Below are 19,395 nucleotides of genomic sequence, written 5' to 3'. Positions count from 1 at the left end.
AGATAAAAAGTCATATAATGAGATAAAAAAAAGTCATATAATGAGATAAAAAGTCATATAATGAGATAAAAAGTTATAATTATGAGATAAAAAGTTATAATTATGAGATAAAAAGTTATAATTATGAGGTAAAAAGTCATATAATGAGATAAAAAGTTACAATTATGAGGTAAAAAGTCATATAATGAGATAAAAAAGTCATATAATGAGATTAAAAAAGTCATATAATGAGATAAAAAAGTCATATGAGAAAAAAGTCAGATAATGAGATAAAAAAGTCATATAATGAGATAAAAAGTCATATAATGAGATTAAAAAAGTCATATAATGAGATAAAAAAGTCATATGAGAAAAAAGTCATATAATGAGATAAAAAAGTCATATAATGAGATAAAAAGTCATATAATGAGATAAAAAGTCATATAATGAGATAAAAAGTCATATGAGATAAAAAAGTCATATAATGAGATAAAAAAGTCATATAATGAGATAAAAAGTTATAATTACGAGATAAAAAGTTATAATTATGAGGTAAAAAGTCATATGAGATAAAAAGTTATAATTATGAGATAAAAAGTTACAGTTATGAGGTAAAAAGTCATATAATGAGATAAAAAGTCATAATTATGAGGTAAAAAGTTATAATTATGAGATAAAAAGTCATAATTATGAGATAAAAAGTCATAATCATGATATAAAAAAATGTAATTATGAGATTAAAAAGTCATAATTATGAGATGAAAAAAATGAGATTAAAAATCGATATTATGAGATAAAAAGTCAACATTTTGAAAGGTCGAAATTATAAGTTTAAAAAAAGTTGAAATTATGAGATTTAAAAAAGTCTAAATTGAGATTAAAGTCAGAATTATGAAATGGAAAAAAAAAAATCAAAATTATGAGATTGATAATCGGAATTATGAGATAAAAAGTCAAAGATATGATAAAAAAAGTCTAAATTATGAGATTAAATACAGAATTATGAGATAAGTCATAATTATAAGATTAAAGTCATAATTGAATCGAAATTATGAGAAAAATTTGAAAAAAATTAGAGAAATTATAATAATATTCTAAATTGCGAGGGTAAATGCCATAATTATGAGATTTTAAAAAATTAATTCATGAGATCTCATTTTGTAATTTCTCTTCATTTTCTGTTCAGTTTGCTGTTTTGTGGCTGTTATAACAGTATATAATATATACATTTATGACCTTAACACATATCTTGATATCATGGACGCACACGCCTACAGAAAAACCTCCTCGCTAACACACGTGTGCAGGAATAACCCTGGAATTTTTCTCAAGTGTCTCAAGCTCAAGTTAACCTGCGATGATTCAAATCCTGTTCAAGGAGACGATCAGAAATAGTCGTCACAAACTCCAAAGTAAGAGTCGTTTATTTTTCAGTTAGTAGACATTTTGTGACATAAATGGGCAACAACAAGCAGCATCAAATCAAACCCATACGCCAACACAGAACCAGTATGCTAGAAATAATAATAATAATAATAATAATAATAAAAAAACACTAAAGAAATGAATGAACAGAGCATGTTTTTGTTGTTGTTGTTTTTTCTTCCTCACACGTCAACATGCACACAGCGGCTGCATCAGTTAAAAGAAAACTCTAAAATGACTTTTCACCACAGACGTCAACAGTCAGCAAAACAAAAAATACATCACGTTTCTGAGGCGGGAAGAAGGGAACGCCGCGATAAAATCTATTCACAGGAAGTCAGATTCAGAAGATGAGGGGGAGGAGTCTGTACACGTGTGTGTGTGTGTGTGTGTGTGTGTGTGGTCTTTAATAATTCATGTTGCTGTTGTTGTCGTCGTTGCTGTATCCAGAGTACGAGCTCTGGTTCTGTTGTCCTTCGTAGCCCTGGTACATGTTGTAGCTCTGCTGATTCCCCCAGGACGACTGGTTCTCCCAGCCTGAGGCAGGAAAAAACGCAAAAACCACGAGTCATTTTAGTGTTCGTCTAAGATATATTTTCAAAAACAAAATAAACGTTTTAATTAAATAAAATGTCGATTTAATCCTTCAAAAATATTGTATTTTATTGTTTGAAAATACATTTGTTCTCTTTGCTTCCTCACTTGTTCTTTGCACTCCCTCATTTGTTTTTTGCGCTTCTTCACTAATTATTTGCGCTTCCTCACTTGTTCTTCGCGCTACATCACTTGTTTGTGCTCCCTCACTTGTTGTTTGCGCTCCCTCACTTGTTTTGCGCTACCTCACTTGTTATTTGCGCTCCATCACTTGTTTGCGCTCCCTCACTTGTTGTTTGCGCTCCCTCACTTGTTGTTTGCGCTCCCTTACTTGTTCTTTGCACTCCCTCATTTGTTTTTTGCGCTTCCTCACTAATTCTTTGCGCTCCCTCACTTGTTATGCGCTCCCTCACTTGTTGTTTGCGCTCCCTCATTTGTTGTTTGCGCTCCCTCACTTGTTTGCACTCCCTCACTTGTTCTTTGCGCTCCCTCATGTTTTTTGCGCTTCCTCACTAATTCTTTGCGCTCCCTCACTTGTTATGCGCTCCCTCATTTGTTTTTTGCGCTTCCTCACCAATTCTTTGCGCTCCCTCACTTGTTATGCGCTCCCTTACTTGTTTTGTGCTCCCTCACTTGTTGTTTACGCTCCCTCACTCGTTTGCTCTCCCTCACTTGTTGTTTACGCTACCTCACTTGTTGTTTGCTCTCCCTCACTTGTTGTTTGCGCTCCCTCACTTGTTTTGCGCTCCCTCACTTGCTTTTCATGCTCCATCATATAATCTGACAAAAGTCCGTTAGATATTTACAATTATTTTGTCGGATGTCGACCGGGATAACTCGGGGAACGAGTTCCAGGCGGAGTTCCGCTCCATTGAGCCGTCACTCTAAAACGCAGTAGCCAATCAGCGGGCAGCTTCCTAAGGCCCGCCCACAAACGAGAAAACCACGATGCAAAGAACAAGCGAGGGAGCGCCAAGAACCAAGTGGATTTTCAAACAATAAAATACAATTAAATTAAATCGATATTTGATTTCCTTCTTAAAAAGTGTTTTGATTGACGCAAATCTAATTCCATACTCGTAGTAATACGTAACATAGCGCGTAGCATAGCAGGAAGTGGATTCCCACTCGCGACACCGTCACTCACCATAATTATTGTTATACACTTGGCCTCCCGTCACTGAGCTGGGGTAAGCCGTGCTGTACATGGAGTAGTTTCCTCCCTGGGCCTCGCTGGAACTCTGCGTCAGCATCTTCTTCTTCTCGTCGCCGTAGCCGTAGCTGTAAGGGCTCTCCTGGTCAGCAGGGGGCGGCATCGACTGGTAGCTCTCTCCCTTTGTGTCGCCGGAGTCGGGGTTTACGTTGGAGGAGGGCGGGCAGGAATACGTGGCGGCGGAGGCGGCGGCGCTGCCGCTGCTGCTCTCGGGGTAAAAAGTGCCGTAGCCGGCGCTGCCGTCCGATTCCCCCGATCCGGTGGCTTTGGCTGCGTTGTTACCGTAGAGATTATCTAAAAAAACCCAAAAAACTTCAGATTATTATTATATCCGTAGATTTGTGGTCATTTTTGAGGGGCGTTATAACGTGCATAAAAATTCTTGAAACTTGGCATGGAGGTCAGGACTGGCGAAAATGACATATTTGCATAGTAACCGTGTGTTGCTCAAGGGCTCTGTAGCGCCCCCTAAGGTGAAAACGGAGACAAAATTGAGTTCCACCGAATTTCCCGAAACTCGGCGAGAAGACGTTACCGATCAGGACGAACAAAAAAGTCGACCGTAACCATAGCCTGAGCGCGACAGGAAGTCGGCCATTTTGAATTTTGCCGATGTGCAACCCTACGTAAATGAGCGAACTCGTCTGAGCGAGTATGTCGTACCCACATAAAAGAACATGCAAAAAAAAAAAAAATTTGTAGTAGACACAAAGGTGAAAAGTTGTCGAAAGGTTTCGCGGATTCAAAGCGGCGTGGCCACGAATTTCGACCATTTGCTACGAAAGAGGAAGTGCACTATGACTTCGGCACACGTTCGAGTTCCACCGAATTTTCCGAAACTTGGCGGGAGGATGTTATAGACCAAGACGAACAAAAAAGTCGACCGTAACCATGGCCTCAACTCAACAGAAAGTCGGCCATTTTGGAATATTTGGCGTCCATTTTGGCGATTTGCACCCTACGTAAATGAGCGAACGCGCGCCAGTTGTCGAAAGGTTTTGCGGATTCAAAACGGGGGCCCCCACAACGACCCTGTGCGTTTTGGCGACTTTTGACCATTCGCTGCGAAACAGGAAGTGACCTAAGACTTCGGCACACGCTCGAGTTCCGCCGAATTTCACGAAACTTGGCGGGAAGATGTTATCGATCAAGACGAATAATAAAGTCGACCGTAACCAGGGCCTCGACTCAACAGGAAGTCGGCCATTTTGGAATATTTGGTGTCCATTTTGGCGATTCGCACCCAACGTAAACGAGCGTGACACAGCAAAGGCGAGTAGCGGATACTTACGGTAGCCTGCGCCAGAGCCGCCCTCATAACTGTAGTTGGCTTTTCAAAAACAACGGAGAGAAACCAGTTCAGTTGATTTTCCTCATCGAGGTGACATGACGCACGCTTCTTTGTACGGCGGTTTCTTACTGTTGTTGTAGCTGGGTCCCGAAGAGAACGGTTTGCCCCGGCCCCTGCCTCGACCTCTGTGGGGACCCCCCCAGCCACGGGAGGCGGAGTCCGAGGGAATTCCACGAATGGTCCCAAAACCTGGGATGTGCTGCGGAAACACGACACGGGAGTCATTTCATTTGATCGTGAAAAACAATCGTCGTCTGACACGGGTTAAAGAAACGGGAGGTGGGCCGTGATACCATGTCGGTGTACGTGAGCTTCTTCTTTGTGAAGTTTCTGCTGGGGTTTGACATTCCACTGTCATCTGGGAAGAGCTTCTCCAGAGCAGCGAGGGCAGCGAACGCCTTCGCCTCCTTCTTATTGGAGCCTCGGCCTTTGAACTTCTGCCCGTCCACCTCCACCTGAGAGACAAGAGACAGAGATGAAGAGTTCCTTTTACAATTAATGTGAATATTTTCATGTTTCTGTCATTTTTCAGCTTCTTAAATGTGAATATTTTTGTGTTTCTGTCATTTTTCAGCTTCGTAAATGTGAATATTTTCATGTTTCTGTCATTTTTCAGCTTCTAAAACGTTATCATTTTTCAGTTTCTTTCATTTTTCAGCTTCTTAAATGTGAATATTTTCACGTTTCTGTCATTTTTCAGCTTCTTAAATGTGAATATTTTCTACTTTCTGTAATTTTTCAGCTTCTTAAATGTGAATATTTTTGTGTTTCTGTCATTTTTCAGCTTCTTAAATGTGAATATTTTCATGTTTCTGTCATTTTTCAGCTTCTTAAATGTGAATATTTTCATGTTTCTGTCATTTTTCAGCTTCTAAAATGTGAATAATTTCTACTTCCAGCTTTTTAAATGTGAATATTTTTGTGTTTCTGTCATTTTTCAGCTTTTTAAATATGAATATTCTCTACTTTCTGTGACTTTTCAGCTTCTTCAATGTGAATATTTTTTTCCTTCCTGTCATTTTTCAGCTTCTAAAATGTGAATATTTTTGTGTTTCTGTCATTTTTCAGCTTCTAAAACATGAATATTTTCATGTTTCTGTCATTTTTCAGCTTCTAAAATGTGAATATTTTTAAATTTCTTATATTTTTCAGCTTCTTAAATGTGAATTTTTTTTCTTTTCTGTCATTTTTCAGCTTCTTAAATGTGAATATTTTTGTGTTTCTGTCATTTTTCAGCTTCTAAAACGTGAATATTTTCATGTTTCTGTCATTTTTCAGCTTCTAAAATGTGAATATTTTTAAATTTCTTATATTTTTCAGCTTCTTAAATGTGAATATTTTCGCGTTTCTGTCATTTTTCAGCTTCTTAAATGTGAATATTTTCCAGTTTCTGCGATTCTTCAGCTTCTTAAATGTGAATATTAGGCGTGCGACGATGCCGACTCGCCTCCATGACGAAACACTTTTCGTGGGAGCCTCCCGTCTCAGCGGACAGCTCGTACTTCAGGCTGCGTCGCTTCTCGTTGAGCTCCATCACCGGGTTCTTGCCGTGTTTGGTCAGGATGGGTCCCATACCGCTCTGTTTCAAGCGGACAAAAACGACCGTTTCGGTTAAATAAATCAATAAAATACACGGATACATGAGTAGTGAGGAGAGGAGAGTGAGGCGTACATCTTCTGACGTAGTCGAGGCTGCAGCCGACGAGTCCTTCGCCGTTCCTTCAACGTCCTCGCTGGTTTCGGGCTTTGTTTCCGAGCCCGTCGGGAGGCCCAGATCCTGCAGGACCTGCAGGAATAATGAGAGTGACGAAAATATAATCCTAATCTCCCGACAGATGACCAACGCAGTGAAAGCCCTCGCACCTTGGTGGCCACGTTGAGCTTGGCGGCTCGCTTGGACGGCCCCGTGGACTCGTACGTGACGGCGTTCAGGTCCACGGCCATGGTGAAGACCGGCTCGTGGACCGGACCGGTCTGAGACAGGAGGCGGTACTCCAGGCCGGGTCTGTACTGGTTCAGACGCATCACTGCGTTGATGTTGAAATCCTCGGTGACTACGAAGACGAAGAGAGAGAGCGGAGAAAAAAAGCACTTTAATATTTGTTGTATTCACCAAAACGTGATAAGGAATCCAGATCATGTTGTGACGTATTCAATCGTTACTGACATGATTTCCTTCCTTTCTGGAACTTGGCGAACTTCCTGGCTTTGCCGTGGAGCTGCGACGCCGTCTCGTCTCGGTCCAGCTCGTTGTACGGCCTCTTGGCCGGCAGACTGACGGACGACAGAGCCGGAGGGATCTGGGCTACGAGACGCAAGACGAAAACACAAAAATATGGTTTCTCCGATCGACACGTGGAGATGAGAAAAGTCGGACCGCACGGCGACGGTGGCGTACCTGCGTCTTCATTGCCGCCAACGTCAAAGGATTTGTGCAGTTTCACAGGGATGTACTCCCGCCCCACGACTTTGTGCATCTGTCCAAACGCACACAGCCTCAAGGCGAACTGGGAAACATGAAAACAGTCGCTTTTGTCATTCTTCAGCTTCTTAAATGTGAATATTTTCATGTTTCTGTTATTTTTCAGCTTCTTAAATGTGAATATTTTCATGTTATTGTCATTTTCCAGCTTCTTAAATGTGAATATTTTCATGTTTCTGTCATTTTTCAGCTTCTTAAATGTGAATATTTTCATGTTTCTGTCATTTTTCAGCTTCTTAAATGTGAATATTTTCTAGTTTCTGTCATTTTTCAGCTTCTTAAATGTGAATATTTTCATGTCTCTGTCATTTTTCAGCTTCTTAAATGTGAATATTTTCATGTTTCTGTTATTTTTCAGCTTCTTAAATGTGAATATTTTCATGTTTCTGTCATTTTTCAGCTTCTTAAATGTGAATATTTTCATGTTATTGTCATTTTTCAGCTTCTTAAACGTGAATATTTTCATGTTTCTGTCATTTTTCAGCTTCTTAAATGTGAATATTTTCACGTTTCTGTAATTTTTCAGCTTCTTAAATGTGAATATTTTCATGTTTCTGTCATTTTTCAGCTTCTTAAATGTGAATATTTTCACGTTTCTGTAATTTTTCAGCTTCTTAAATGTGAATATTTTCTACTTTCTGTAATTTTTCAGCTTCTTAAATGTGAATATTTTCTACTTTCTGTCATTTTTCAGCTTCTTAAATGTGAATATTTTCACGTTTCTGTAATTTTTCAGCTTCTTAAATGTGAATATTTTCTACTTTCTGTAATTTTTCAGCTTCTTAAATGTGAATATTTTCTACTTTCTGTCATTTTTCAGCTTCTTAAATGTGAATATTTTCTACTTTCTGTCATTTTTCAGCTTCTTAAATGTGAATATTTTCTACTTTCTGCAATTTTTCAGCTTCTTAAATGCAAATATTTTCTACTTTGTGATTTTTCAGCTTCTTAAATGTGAATATTTTCTACTTTCTGTCATTTTTCAGCTTCTTAAATGTGAATATTTTCGTGTTTGTCATTTTTCAGCTTCTTAAATGTGAATAATTTCTACTTTCTGTCATTTTCCAGCTTCTTAAATGTGAATATTTTCATGTTTCTGTCATTTTTCAGCTTCTTATATGTGACTATTTTTTAGTTTCTGTCATTTTTCCGATTCTTAAATGTGAATATTTTCTACTTTGTCATTTTTTCAGCTTCTTAAATGTGAATATTTTCATGTTTCTGTCATTTTACAGCTTTTTAAATGTGAATATTTTCATGTTTCTGTCATTTTTCAGCTTCTTTAATATTTTCTACCCTTTTTTCTACCCTTCAGAAACACAAGTTTGTTTTCCGCCTCGCTTTACCTGAGCGCTCTGCGTGATGTCTTCGCACTGCTGCGGCGTTAACTTTTCAGCGGCGTCAATCGGTTCCTTTTCACAGGGGTCTTTGATTCCTGGGCCGTCTGTGCGCACACACACACACACAGCTCAGTTAAATAAATAAATAAATAAATAAATAAAAAAATAAATACAAGTCAGGTCGCAGGATACGAACATGTGTCGACGAAGCTCACCTCGCAGGAGAATTCCAGAGGCGACGCACTCAAACACCCGGCGGAAGGCCTCTCCTGCTCCCAGCGGCCTCTCACACGTGGCGATCGCCTTCTCCACCAGCAGTTCAAGAGGCTGCGTGGAGAGGAAATAAACGTGGATACACCGATATCAATAAACAATATCGCTATTTCTGTTCTAATTCCGTCATCGGGGTTGCCGACGGCGCTGGGAAACGTTCGTCCTTACCCATCCGGTGAGCGGCGTCCAGGTGGGAACGCGGTTACACAAGTCCCTCATGACGCGGATGACAATGACGGCAGAACTCAGGCCGCTGACTTTGGCCTAGAGACACAAAGAGAAGGCAGTTGGACTCAAGAGGAGCGGGCGGCGTCGCTGCGACCTGATGATGACCACTGTGCTTTCTGGGTTCTCACAATAAAGAACCACAGCATGGAAAAAGTCAGAAGAACCGAGCCTTCCGTTTATTACGTTAAGCATTAGACTCTTACGCTGTTCAAACGTGTCGTGTTGATACCGATGATTTATTTAAAGGTCCCATATTATAGCAAAAATCAACTTTTTAATCATTTAAATCCTTATATTTGGAACCTACCAGTCGGTAAAGTGTGAATTCTAAGTACAGGAGATAATGTTGACTTCCGCGCTCCTTGGGACGACACGATGTGCTAAATTCCTGGAATTGTCGTCTCGTGGAGCTCGGCTTTGTCCGTAAAAACACGCTAGAGTGCTGGAGAGGGCAACGGTATCCGAAAACCGGAAATCGGCGAAAAGTTCTATTCTTGGCTCCACAGTGCAGCACAGAGTGCTACGCAAATTTCCAGCCTCAGAGGATTTATCTGTCCAGTCGGATACGTGTTGTATATGACGGCAATGTGCCTGCAAATGAACACTTTTCCAAATGCTAACTGCTGTTAGCTCCCAGTAGCCTCTGTGGCTGAATTGTCGTCTCGCGGAGCTCCGCTTTGTCTGTAAAACACGCGAGAATGCTGGCGAGGGCAACGGTATCCGAAAACCGGAAGTCGGCGAGAAAGTTCTATTCTTGGCTCCACAGTGCAGCACAGAGTGCTACGCAAATTTCCAGCCTCAGAGGATTTATCTGTCCAGTCGGATACACGTTATATATGACGGCAATGTGCCTGCAAATGAACACTTTTCCAAATGCTAACTGCCGTTAGCTCCCAGTAGCCTCTGTGGCTACTGAATTGTTGTCTCGCGGAGCTCTGCTTTGCCCGTAAAACACGCGAGAGTGCAGGCGACAGCATCCGAAAACCGGAAGTCCGCAAAGTCGGCGAAAAGTTATTTTCTTGGCTCCACAGTGCAGCACAGAGTTCTACACAAACTTGCAGCCTCGGAGATTTATCTGTCCAGTGGATGCATGTTATATATGACGGCAACGGTATCCAAAAACCGGAAGTCGGCGAAAAGTACTATTCTTGGCTCCACAGTGCAGCACAGAGTGCTACGCAAATTTCCAGCCTCAGAGGATTTATCTGTCCAGTCGGATACATGTTATATATGACGTCAATGTGCCTGCAAATGAACACTTTTCCAAATGCTAGCTGCTGTTAGCTCCCAGTAGCCTCTGTGGCTGAATTGTCGTCTCACGGAGCTCTGCTTTGTGCAGCACAGAGTTCTACACAACTTTCCAGCCTCAGATGATTTATCTATCCAGTGCATACATGTTGTGCCTGCTAGAGCCTGCAAATGAACACTTTTCCAAATGCTAACTGCTGTTAGCTCCCAGTAGCCTCTGTGGCTGAATTGTCGTCTCACGGAGCTCTGCTTTGTGCAGCACAGAGTTCTACACAAATTTCCAGCCTCAGATGATTTATCTATCCAGTGCATACATGTTGTGCCTGCTAGAGCCTGCAAATGATCACTTTTCCAAATGCTAACTGCTGTTAGCTCCCAGTAGCCTCTGTGGCTACTGAATTGTTGTCTCGCGGAGCTCCGCTTAGTCCGTAAAACACGGGAGAGTGCAGGCGACGGCATCCGAAAACCGGAAGTCCACAAAGACGGCGAAAAGTTATTTTCTTGGCTCCACAGTGCAGCACAGAGTTCTACACAATTGTCCAGCCTCAGAGGATTTATCTGTCCACTGATCACTTTTCCAAATGTTAACTTCTGTTAGCGCCCAGTAGCCTCTGTGCCTGATGTCATTTCCTGTCCCTTAAGACCATTCGTTTTACTGTTTTGACATGTCACAGACATGTTCATTAGGACACCAGGGAGCTATGCTAACTTAGGGTATAATATGGGACCTTTAAATGTGTCATTGGTGTGAAACAGCAGATCACTTCTCCATTATTATACAACACATCAAAAGCACAGTTTTACGTCTCTAAGAGGAAAACAACACAACATAAAAAAAAAAACCAAAACAAAAGATGATTCAAAAAAGGAACAAAAGTTCAACCTTATGTACAAATAAGGACGTGAATGCAAACCTGGAACCACTTGGCGTGGCGGAGAGACGCCAAGGCGGTAAGGCATTTCTGCCTGTCCAGAACGTCCAGCGGATCGTTGACTGTTCGCGTTTCTATTGTCGAGGGTGGGGTAAGAAGAAAGAGGTACAGTTTGACCAAGGGGGTTGGCTCTGTCTTGCAGCTCAGGGAGAAGCAGCTTTCCACAAACCAGCAGCAGGGAAGGGGGGGGGGAGGGTGTCCCAAAAACCTAAAACCTTTGCTCCCAACAAACGCTTAACTCCTCTGTCATATATATATATGTAAATAAAGACACAATGGTATAACCATACAACATGGTATAGCATGTTGTCCGTGTCACTCTAGCTAGCGCCCCCCTCTTTCCCTTGAGCTGCACAGGCATGGGTTTGCTGCTTTCCCCCCCTCCTGAGACAGTGTGTCCAGTTGGTCAAAGGTCCAGCATTCCTAAAAAAACTTGACAAACTAAAAGGCAGTCAGTTGTAAAAAAAAAAAAAAAAAAAAAGAATGATCACAATCATTGATTTAAAGAAATCTACACGTCTGCGCCAAACTGCAGCAAAATTGATGGGAGCTCCTGTTTTATATAGATATATATAGATATAAATAAATATAACAATGACACGAATGATCCAACAGGGCTTTAAAAAGTCAGAGACACAAAGAGCCATACCAGCTTTGTGCAAGTTTTGAGCCGCGTGTCACAACAGGAAGTCAGCGACTCTACCTGTAAGAGCTTATCGAGTCGAGTTTACCAGTTAGCTCCGTTAGCTCCTTTAGCGCGCCTACAGTGGAAGTGGATCGGTCCGTTAATAAAAACGAAAAGAGTGGCGCTACAAATAACCAGCGTACCTGGACCTAAAAACCTCTGTTTTTAAAGTTTAGCGTTACCTTAGAGACACGTGACGTCATGTTTTTACGTGCGTTAACGTTGACGCCGTTAGCGCAATAACGTGCTCAGCTCTAATTAGTTTTCATTAACATTTAGAGAGGGTTTGCTAGTTTTATTATTACTATACCCCACGGAGTGAAGTATTGTTTTTGGTGGCTCTGTGTGACTTGCACTTGCCAACATGACCAACAGAGGCCGCCAGAGGCTTGTTGCGTGACTGGGGTGAAGTCTGCCATCTCCGATTGCCTCGTTTTTTGTTAGAGATGCACCGAAAATTCGGCGACTGAAACATATCGGCCGGAAAAAATACCCAAAGTGTTCGGCCGAAAAACTTTTAACACGGAAACAACGCGACCGAAACAGGTTATAATAGTTTTGACTTTTTGTTTATAAGATTTGATAGTTTTAATTAGCTTTTAAAGAGGGTTTGCTAGTTCTATTACTTCCCCCCATGGAGTGAAGTATTGTTTTTGGTTGCTCTGTGTGACTTGCACTTGCCAACATGACCAACAGAGGCCGCCAGAGGCTTCACTGGGGTGAAGTCTGCCATCTCCGATTGCCTCGTTTTAGTTTTTGTGCTAGTTTAAGTTTTTTTTGTAATAGGGAGGGAATATTTACCAGGTGCGAGATTCAAAATTTGACCAAAAAATTTCAAAAAAGGCATTTTCGGTTTGCCGAAAGACTTTTAACACGGAAAAAGGCGTGTCTGTCTATTCCCGCTTAAAGTCTGTCCAAGGTCAGTTTAAATGATCAAACGACCAATTAATTTATCACTTATCAATCGTGCGTTTGCCTGTCTAAACGGACACAAATTTGCCGAAAAAAGGTAGACGATGATTAGCTGAAAAACGGTGTATAACGCGACGTTGTGGAATCAAATTGTGTGCTTTTTTTCCCCCTTTTTATCCGATGAATCCAAAAAATATTCGACGAGATCAATCGATTATCGAAATAAGCGTTAGTTGCAGCCCGAATAAGTACACACAGTCTCAGTCATAACAACATAATTTAGATTAAAGAAAACAAATGGTACAGAATTGGCGTAATAATTTCTTCCAGTGTTTCCGCCAACAACTTTCATGTTGGTGCTTTCCTATTAAAAACCCGTAATACGCCTTAGTGCTCACACGGGTGCAGCCTTGGTAAATTGCTGTGGTAATAACACACTTATATTATTTACTAAAAATAGGCAAAAACTAAGCACATTTTTTTCGCTCCGATTTTAGTTCATTTTGTAGTTTCGTTAACTATAATAACCTCTTTGTTAGTGTAACGTAAACAACCGTCTTTAACGTTCATCTTAAGTAGGGAAAACTGTTACAAATATTTTAATTAAAGTGATAAAAAATTGGCGCCGCAGCTACGCAACCTGACGACGTTGAATAAAAATGAATTGAATGAATTCTAGTGAAGAAGAACGTACACAACAGTCGTCTAAATTATCTTTATAATAAAATGCTGACGTCAAAGTCATCACAATTACGTCATGACTTCAAATAAAAGTTCCAGAGTGTCAAATTTCCTTTGGCAGGAAGTAAGAGAATCTGAGAAACTGAAGGCTACACAGATTTGTAAGTGAAGGGCGATATATATATATAATATTTGTATATGACACAGTGGACATTTTGAACGTGCAGCTGCAGTGTGGCTTGTAGTCTATGGACCAAAACTGCACCGACACTGGTATGGTTCTGTACACGGAGCTGAAGCAAACTCCCACTGTGGCCTGTCGTCTTTAACACGGAAGCTAAAACTAAGCTAAAAACACTCCTCTCTCCCTCTCTCTTCGCTCATCGTCACCGATCAGTTTTGCTGCAGCCGGTGCCAAACTGTACATGTTCAGCATCAAGTACATGCATCTGCGCGCATTGACCTGTTATTCTTGAGAAAAAGCCTTCACTTTTAAAACATGAAAACACTTCAACAAGAATAGACAAAGTTGTTTTATGACTGAGAGACAGTGTTATTCACAACATCAGCGACTACAGAGAGGGTGGGGGGGGAGGGGGGGGGTGAATGTGGTTGTGGCCAAGTTTTTTTTGTCGCAAAAAAAAAAATTAATTAAATAAAAAATAAAAAAATGACAGGACTCACGAGTGAAGAGCCAACATGGATTGGTTGTTCACTGGCGTCACGCAGCCACTGCACAAGCTCCACGGACGCCTCGCGCGGTGATGCGGGCGTGATTTTTGAAGGCTTGGATCAGTGGAGCAGTGCAGTGTCTGCGTACTGGACACACACACACACACACACTCACACACACACACACACACACCCCAGTGGGTACAGCAGCTGAGGCTACACCAACATATCTACCTTCTTCCTCGGCCGATTCGCCCTCGGTTGCTTCGCCCTCGGCCGCTTCTTCCTCAGGCTCCGACCTGACGGCGGGTGATGTCAGGTGGACGGTCAGATTCAGGTTGGGCAGGCTTGTGCTCACGACGATGGCCGCGTCCTCCGCAGACGGGCTCACCGTGTACGTCCCGGACGAAATGGTCTATCGACGAGAGAAACAACACGTTAGCAAAAGTTTTAGTGTTCTGTGTTGTCAAAATTACAAAGAGTAGCCCAATTTAAGCTGGCTAGCTAGGTTGGGTCAAGTGCAGTATTATCCTTTACATCAACATGAAATAACGTATGTTAACAGATTTCCACAACAACTGACCGGTTAGCTCAGTTAGCTCTTTTAGCGCCATTAGCGTGCTTACAATGGAGCGGTCTGTTTATTAAAGGAAAAGAGCAGCGCTACAAATCACCAGCGTACCTCCGTTTATAAAGTTTAGCATTACTTTAGAGACTAATTTTAACAATCGGGAGTCACGTAAAGATGACGCCACGCGCATCTTTTTCCAGTCACTCGTAGTTTAGTCTTTTGTGTTGTCAAAATTGCAAAGAGTAGCCCAATTTAATCTGGCTAGCTAGGTTGGGTCAAGTGCAGTATTATTGTTTACATCAACATGAAATAACGCATGTTAGCGCATGGCGCGTTTCCACGACCACTGACCGGAGAAAAGACGCGCGTGGCGTCATGTTTTTTTTTTTTTCTAGCTGGCTGGCTTTGGCGATGGCTTGCTAGCCAGCTTAAATGGGGCTAATCTGATTATCTGGATCAAGGCCAAGAATTAAGAAATAAGGCAGTATTATTGTTTACATCAACATACAATAACGCACGTTAACGCATGGCACGTTTCCACGACGACTGACCGGAAAAAGACGTCATATTTTACGTGCAGCGGCACCGGAGTCCAGGCACCGTTTACCAGTTAGCTCCGTTAGCATGCCTACAGCTGAACTGGAGTGCACCTGTGCCTCTGTTTTTAGTGTTAGAGACTCATTTTAACGTGCCCGGCGCTAATAAAGAGGCACTTTCATTTCTGTTACTTGTGCAATATGCGATATTGCTTTTATACAACAGTTACAACAACTCCATCTAAGCATGTATACATGCAGAAATCGTCGTTTTGAATCCAATCATGAGATCCTAAAAAGATTCCCGCCCCTATCATTTTTTACAAAACAGGTACTCGTTCCTACCTCCAACTCTGCCGTTAGCCTTTCAGCCACTTCTTGGAGCAACGTGGCCGTGGGCTTGTCGGAGCAAAGCAGCACCAGCTCCAGGTCCTGGTCTCCCTTCAAGAGGAGGCCCTTGGCCACGAGTCCGACCCGCATTATGCCACGCAGGACCGGATCTTTTGACTTGGTACTTTTAAAAGATAAGGAGAGAAAAAAAACACACCGACGTGAAACAATCGTACATATTTGGCCTCATGAGATTTGAAGACGCCGAGACGCCACGTACCTCGGCGTCTCTGCGTCTTTGTCGTCTTTCGGCGTGTCCATCTGGTCGGACACGGACTTCAGAGCAGACTCCACGTTGGAGACGACGTCCTGCACCGCTGCCAGCTCCTCTGGGGACGGATACACTTCGGAGTGCTTGTCCACCACATGGCGATCGTACGACCGCCACCGCCGATCGTACTTGACGAGCTTGGAGGAATCGGGCTCCTTAATCGAACGGAGGAGTTAGGAGCTTATTTGGCAAAAACGACGATTGAAAACACTCGAGTTAAGAGACGGTTCCGATTAAAAAGAAAAACCTGATTGTGCCGGTGATCCTCGATCTCCTCTACGGCGGCGATGTAGTCGTGGTACTGTCGCAGCTCCTCCTCGTAGCACAGGCAGTCGTACCAATAGCGCAGCTCCTCGTACCTGAGAAGAGGATGGAACTTATGACAAGGCGATCGACATTTTAGTATGTTTGAATGTTCAACGTTTACATGTGCTTTCAAATATATACCTATATATATATATATAAAAACAGCACCTATATTCATTAGTAAGTCACCTGGAATTCACCCACGGTTGCCACGGTGATTATCGTACAGATCAAAGACAGGTGAAGCTAACGTATCCATCAATATCTGTTGCATTTCGCATCCTCGCCTTCCTCTTGTTTTTGTGTCGAACAGTGCTGTTAGAGACGTTATTGTTTTGTTTCCTCAGAAGTTCCACTTGTATAAGAGTACAATGAGTTATTATAGCTCATTAAATCAAACACGATTCCCACTTAAAAACAGTAGATTCCCATAGAGCTGAAACAATCACTTCATTATTAATCGATCACTAAATTAATCGACTATTTTTGATGCTTTTTTCACGATTAAAACAATATTTTCGACAATTACGGTCGGATGTCTTTAAGAGGAGGTGGTTACCTATTGCACTGCCCTAATTGTCCATTATTCTTTCTTTCACTCATTTATTCATGTGTTTATTTAATTATACCTACTTATAATGTACTCATTGTTGTTATTCAGCTTGCCAGCCCCTAATATGTCTTCTGTTTTTTTGCATTGTCATATATTCTGTACCGATGTCAATAGAGCTGAAACGATGAATCGATTACTAAATTAATCGATAATGTGTTTGAAGCTTTTTTCATGATATAAACAAGAATTCTGATCGTTTTAGCTTCTTAAACGTGAATATTTTCTTGGTTTCTTTGCTCCACGTAAACAAAGAAATCATTAAAACTGAATCATTTTGGTTTGTGAACAAAACAAGACGTTCGAGAACATCTTCATTTCCAGGTTTGACAAACACAAACACTGACCTGATTATATGGACCAAACGATTCATCGCGAAAATAATCGACAGACTAATCGATTACGAAAATAATCGTTATTCGCAGCTCTAGTTGTCAAGGAATGTTGTGTATTGTGTTTTTTATTGTTAAATTAAAAAACAACAACAACGCTTTGGATTGTATCATTGCTTCTTAAACGTGAATATTTTTGCTCCATATCACAAAGAAATCATTATAAACAAGGACAAAAACGATAATAATCGTCAATTGCAGCTCTATATTCCCCCAAACATTCACATTATGTGCCGACTTTACTTCTTCTACGCGTGCTAAACTTCCCGCAAACCACTAGATGTCGCTGACTGATTAATTGTGTTTACTGTGTAAGGTGTGCATGCATTATTTGGTGGTGTAGCTAAAGTATGCATTATGTAAATAAAGAATACTATTGATTTTCCTTTCGCACATTTACACTGAAAGCAGCAGTAATTTCAACTATTTATCTATATATATAAATACATAGAGCCACACGCAGTGTTGTGGGTGAGTGTAAATACCTGTCAAAATCGTGCGGCAGGAGCCGGTGGCCGTCCTGGATCAGACTGTCCCAGTACAGCAGCTCTTTATACGCCTGGTGCTCGCTCCACGACGCTGCGGCGGCCGCCATACTGTCACGACCGAAGCTACCGCCTGCAACAAGCAACCGTGTTATTATTAGCACCGTGCGCGACTGTAGGAGGAGGAGGACGTCGTATATATACACACATATATATCATGTTACACGCTAAACACCTGTCCGCGCACTCCCCTCCGCTGCTGCTACTACTACTACTACCGTGGTGGTGGTGATGGCTAGCTAGCTGTCGTACCGCAGTCACATCACGGCGTAAAACGGTGCGAGTCACGGAGCTCGCGTTAGCTACACGCCCACGCACACCACGCCGCGGCGCGGCACTCGGTCGCCGTGAATTCGGCACAGTTACGGAGGAACTCACCTTTGACAGAGAAACAGTAAAAGCAGCTAAAGCTAGGGATCCTTTCGGTGCTAACGCCACTGTTTTTTTGTGTGTTGTTTTTTTTTGCTTTCATCTACTTGAATGACGGCTCAGAGCACAGGCATTAAAGGACGCGTACCGCCACCTGCTGGACCGGAGTGGACACAGCATGTTGAATGAAAACGCAATATACAATTTCTTTATATTTAGATTAATATTATATATAATATATTATATAAATATATAAATACGTATAATATATTTTATAAAACGCAGTTTAAATTTTAACATAAATGAATAAATAAATGGATTCTCAGTCAGTCACATAAATAATATTTGGAATATTTGGAATTCACACTTGATACTTGATAATTTAACATATTCATATGTATATTTATTTTCTTACTTCTATATTATTTTTCCTATATTTTATCTATTTCTGCACTGGGGAAACCTGCATTTTTTTGTATTGTAATTCCGCAATATGAGAATAATACACAACTCATGATATACAGTGTGAATAATTGTGCAAAACGCACAATATTAGAGTGTTTTTCTTTTCTTTTTGTTCATAAAAACGTTTTTTTTTGTGTGTGTGTGTGTGCTGAAAAGGATATAAGACAGTCTGTATTGCACATTCGTATAGCCTCTGTATAAACTCTACATTTTAACATGGTCATGGAGAAAAAGCAGCCCAAATAAACTCTGTGTTCTAAGGATTTTAATGCATCTATAAAATAAATTAAATTAAATTAGCAGCAAACTGTTACATTATCGTTAAAGGCGCCATATGTAAGAATGTGGCCAAAAAGGGTCTTTTAGGTTTAGTTTTCTGACGTAACTGGCAACCCGCGGTCGCTCGGCAGCTGAGACTCTAGTGACTGCAATGATTGGTAGACGGCGGTAGGTGGCGCCACATGCTAAAAACATGATTTCAAAACATAAACATGATTTGCAGCCTGCAAAATATTTTTTTTTTATGCAAATATTTTGTCTGTACTGTTGTTGTTGGTGAGTTCAGTTTGTTATATGAACATTATTCCTGAGTCTGTGTGACATTTTAGGGAGGATTTTATGGCCAGATTTATTACATAATGCACCTTTAAATAAGTGACGGTGGTTCTTCTTCTTCTTCTCCTCTAGGACCTGGAAGATATCTGGATGTGGAAGAAGAAGATGACTTAAAAGCACGGCCTTCTTCTCTGCAGATTTCCTCTCCACATCCTTTTTTAAACAAAGCTGCACTTGTCTCTTGCCTTGGATGCGACGGGTCGTCCACCAGCGTCCATAAGCAAGGCACGTAATCACGGTCATGCAAACAAAATCCTCGTCTTTCACGCTCGTGCATGCGCGGCTTGCAAAGACAGTAATCCTTTACCTC

At 41.3% G+C, this 19,395-nt stretch overlaps 1 protein-coding gene across 3 annotated transcripts; it reads right to left on the bottom strand.

Moving 5' to 3' along the window:
• Positions 1 to 1,419: 1,419 nt before the first annotated feature.
• Positions 1,420 to 18,093, bottom strand: LOC310941144 (interleukin enhancer-binding factor 3-like). 3 transcript variants are annotated; one of them, XM_083906260.1, is made up of 20 exons: positions 18,015 to 18,093; positions 17,577 to 17,709; positions 16,031 to 16,142; positions 15,733 to 15,938; positions 15,468 to 15,636; positions 14,250 to 14,430; positions 11,048 to 11,139; positions 8,826 to 8,921; positions 8,600 to 8,711; positions 8,391 to 8,488; positions 6,961 to 7,069; positions 6,730 to 6,867; positions 6,426 to 6,616; positions 6,235 to 6,348; positions 6,010 to 6,141; positions 4,856 to 5,017; positions 4,632 to 4,761; positions 4,503 to 4,541; positions 3,146 to 3,505; positions 1,420 to 1,941 (listed from the first exon to the last, which is right to left on the bottom strand). In XM_083906260.1, the coding sequence occupies exons 2-20, from the start codon at positions 17,684 to 17,686 to the stop codon at positions 1,811 to 1,813; spliced, it is 2,682 nt and encodes an 893-aa protein (XP_083762386.1). In that variant the 5' UTR covers positions 17,687 to 17,709; positions 18,015 to 18,093; the 3' UTR covers positions 1,420 to 1,810. The 3 variants fall into 3 exon arrangements, with proteins under 3 accessions (XP_083762386.1, XP_083762384.1, XP_083762385.1); XM_083906258.1 differs by having other exon boundaries at positions 6,010 to 6,348; XM_083906259.1 differs by lacking the exon at positions 4,503 to 4,541 and having other exon boundaries at positions 6,010 to 6,348.
• Between the last annotated feature and the right edge of the window lie 1,302 nt (positions 18,094 to 19,395).

The sequence above is a fragment of the Microchirus variegatus genome, assembly GCF_963457635.1.
Source record: "Microchirus variegatus genome assembly, chromosome: 19".
Taxonomy (NCBI): Eukaryota; Metazoa; Chordata; class Actinopteri; order Pleuronectiformes; family Soleidae; genus Microchirus; species Microchirus variegatus.
This window is presented reverse-complemented; position numbering and strand designations above follow the sequence as displayed.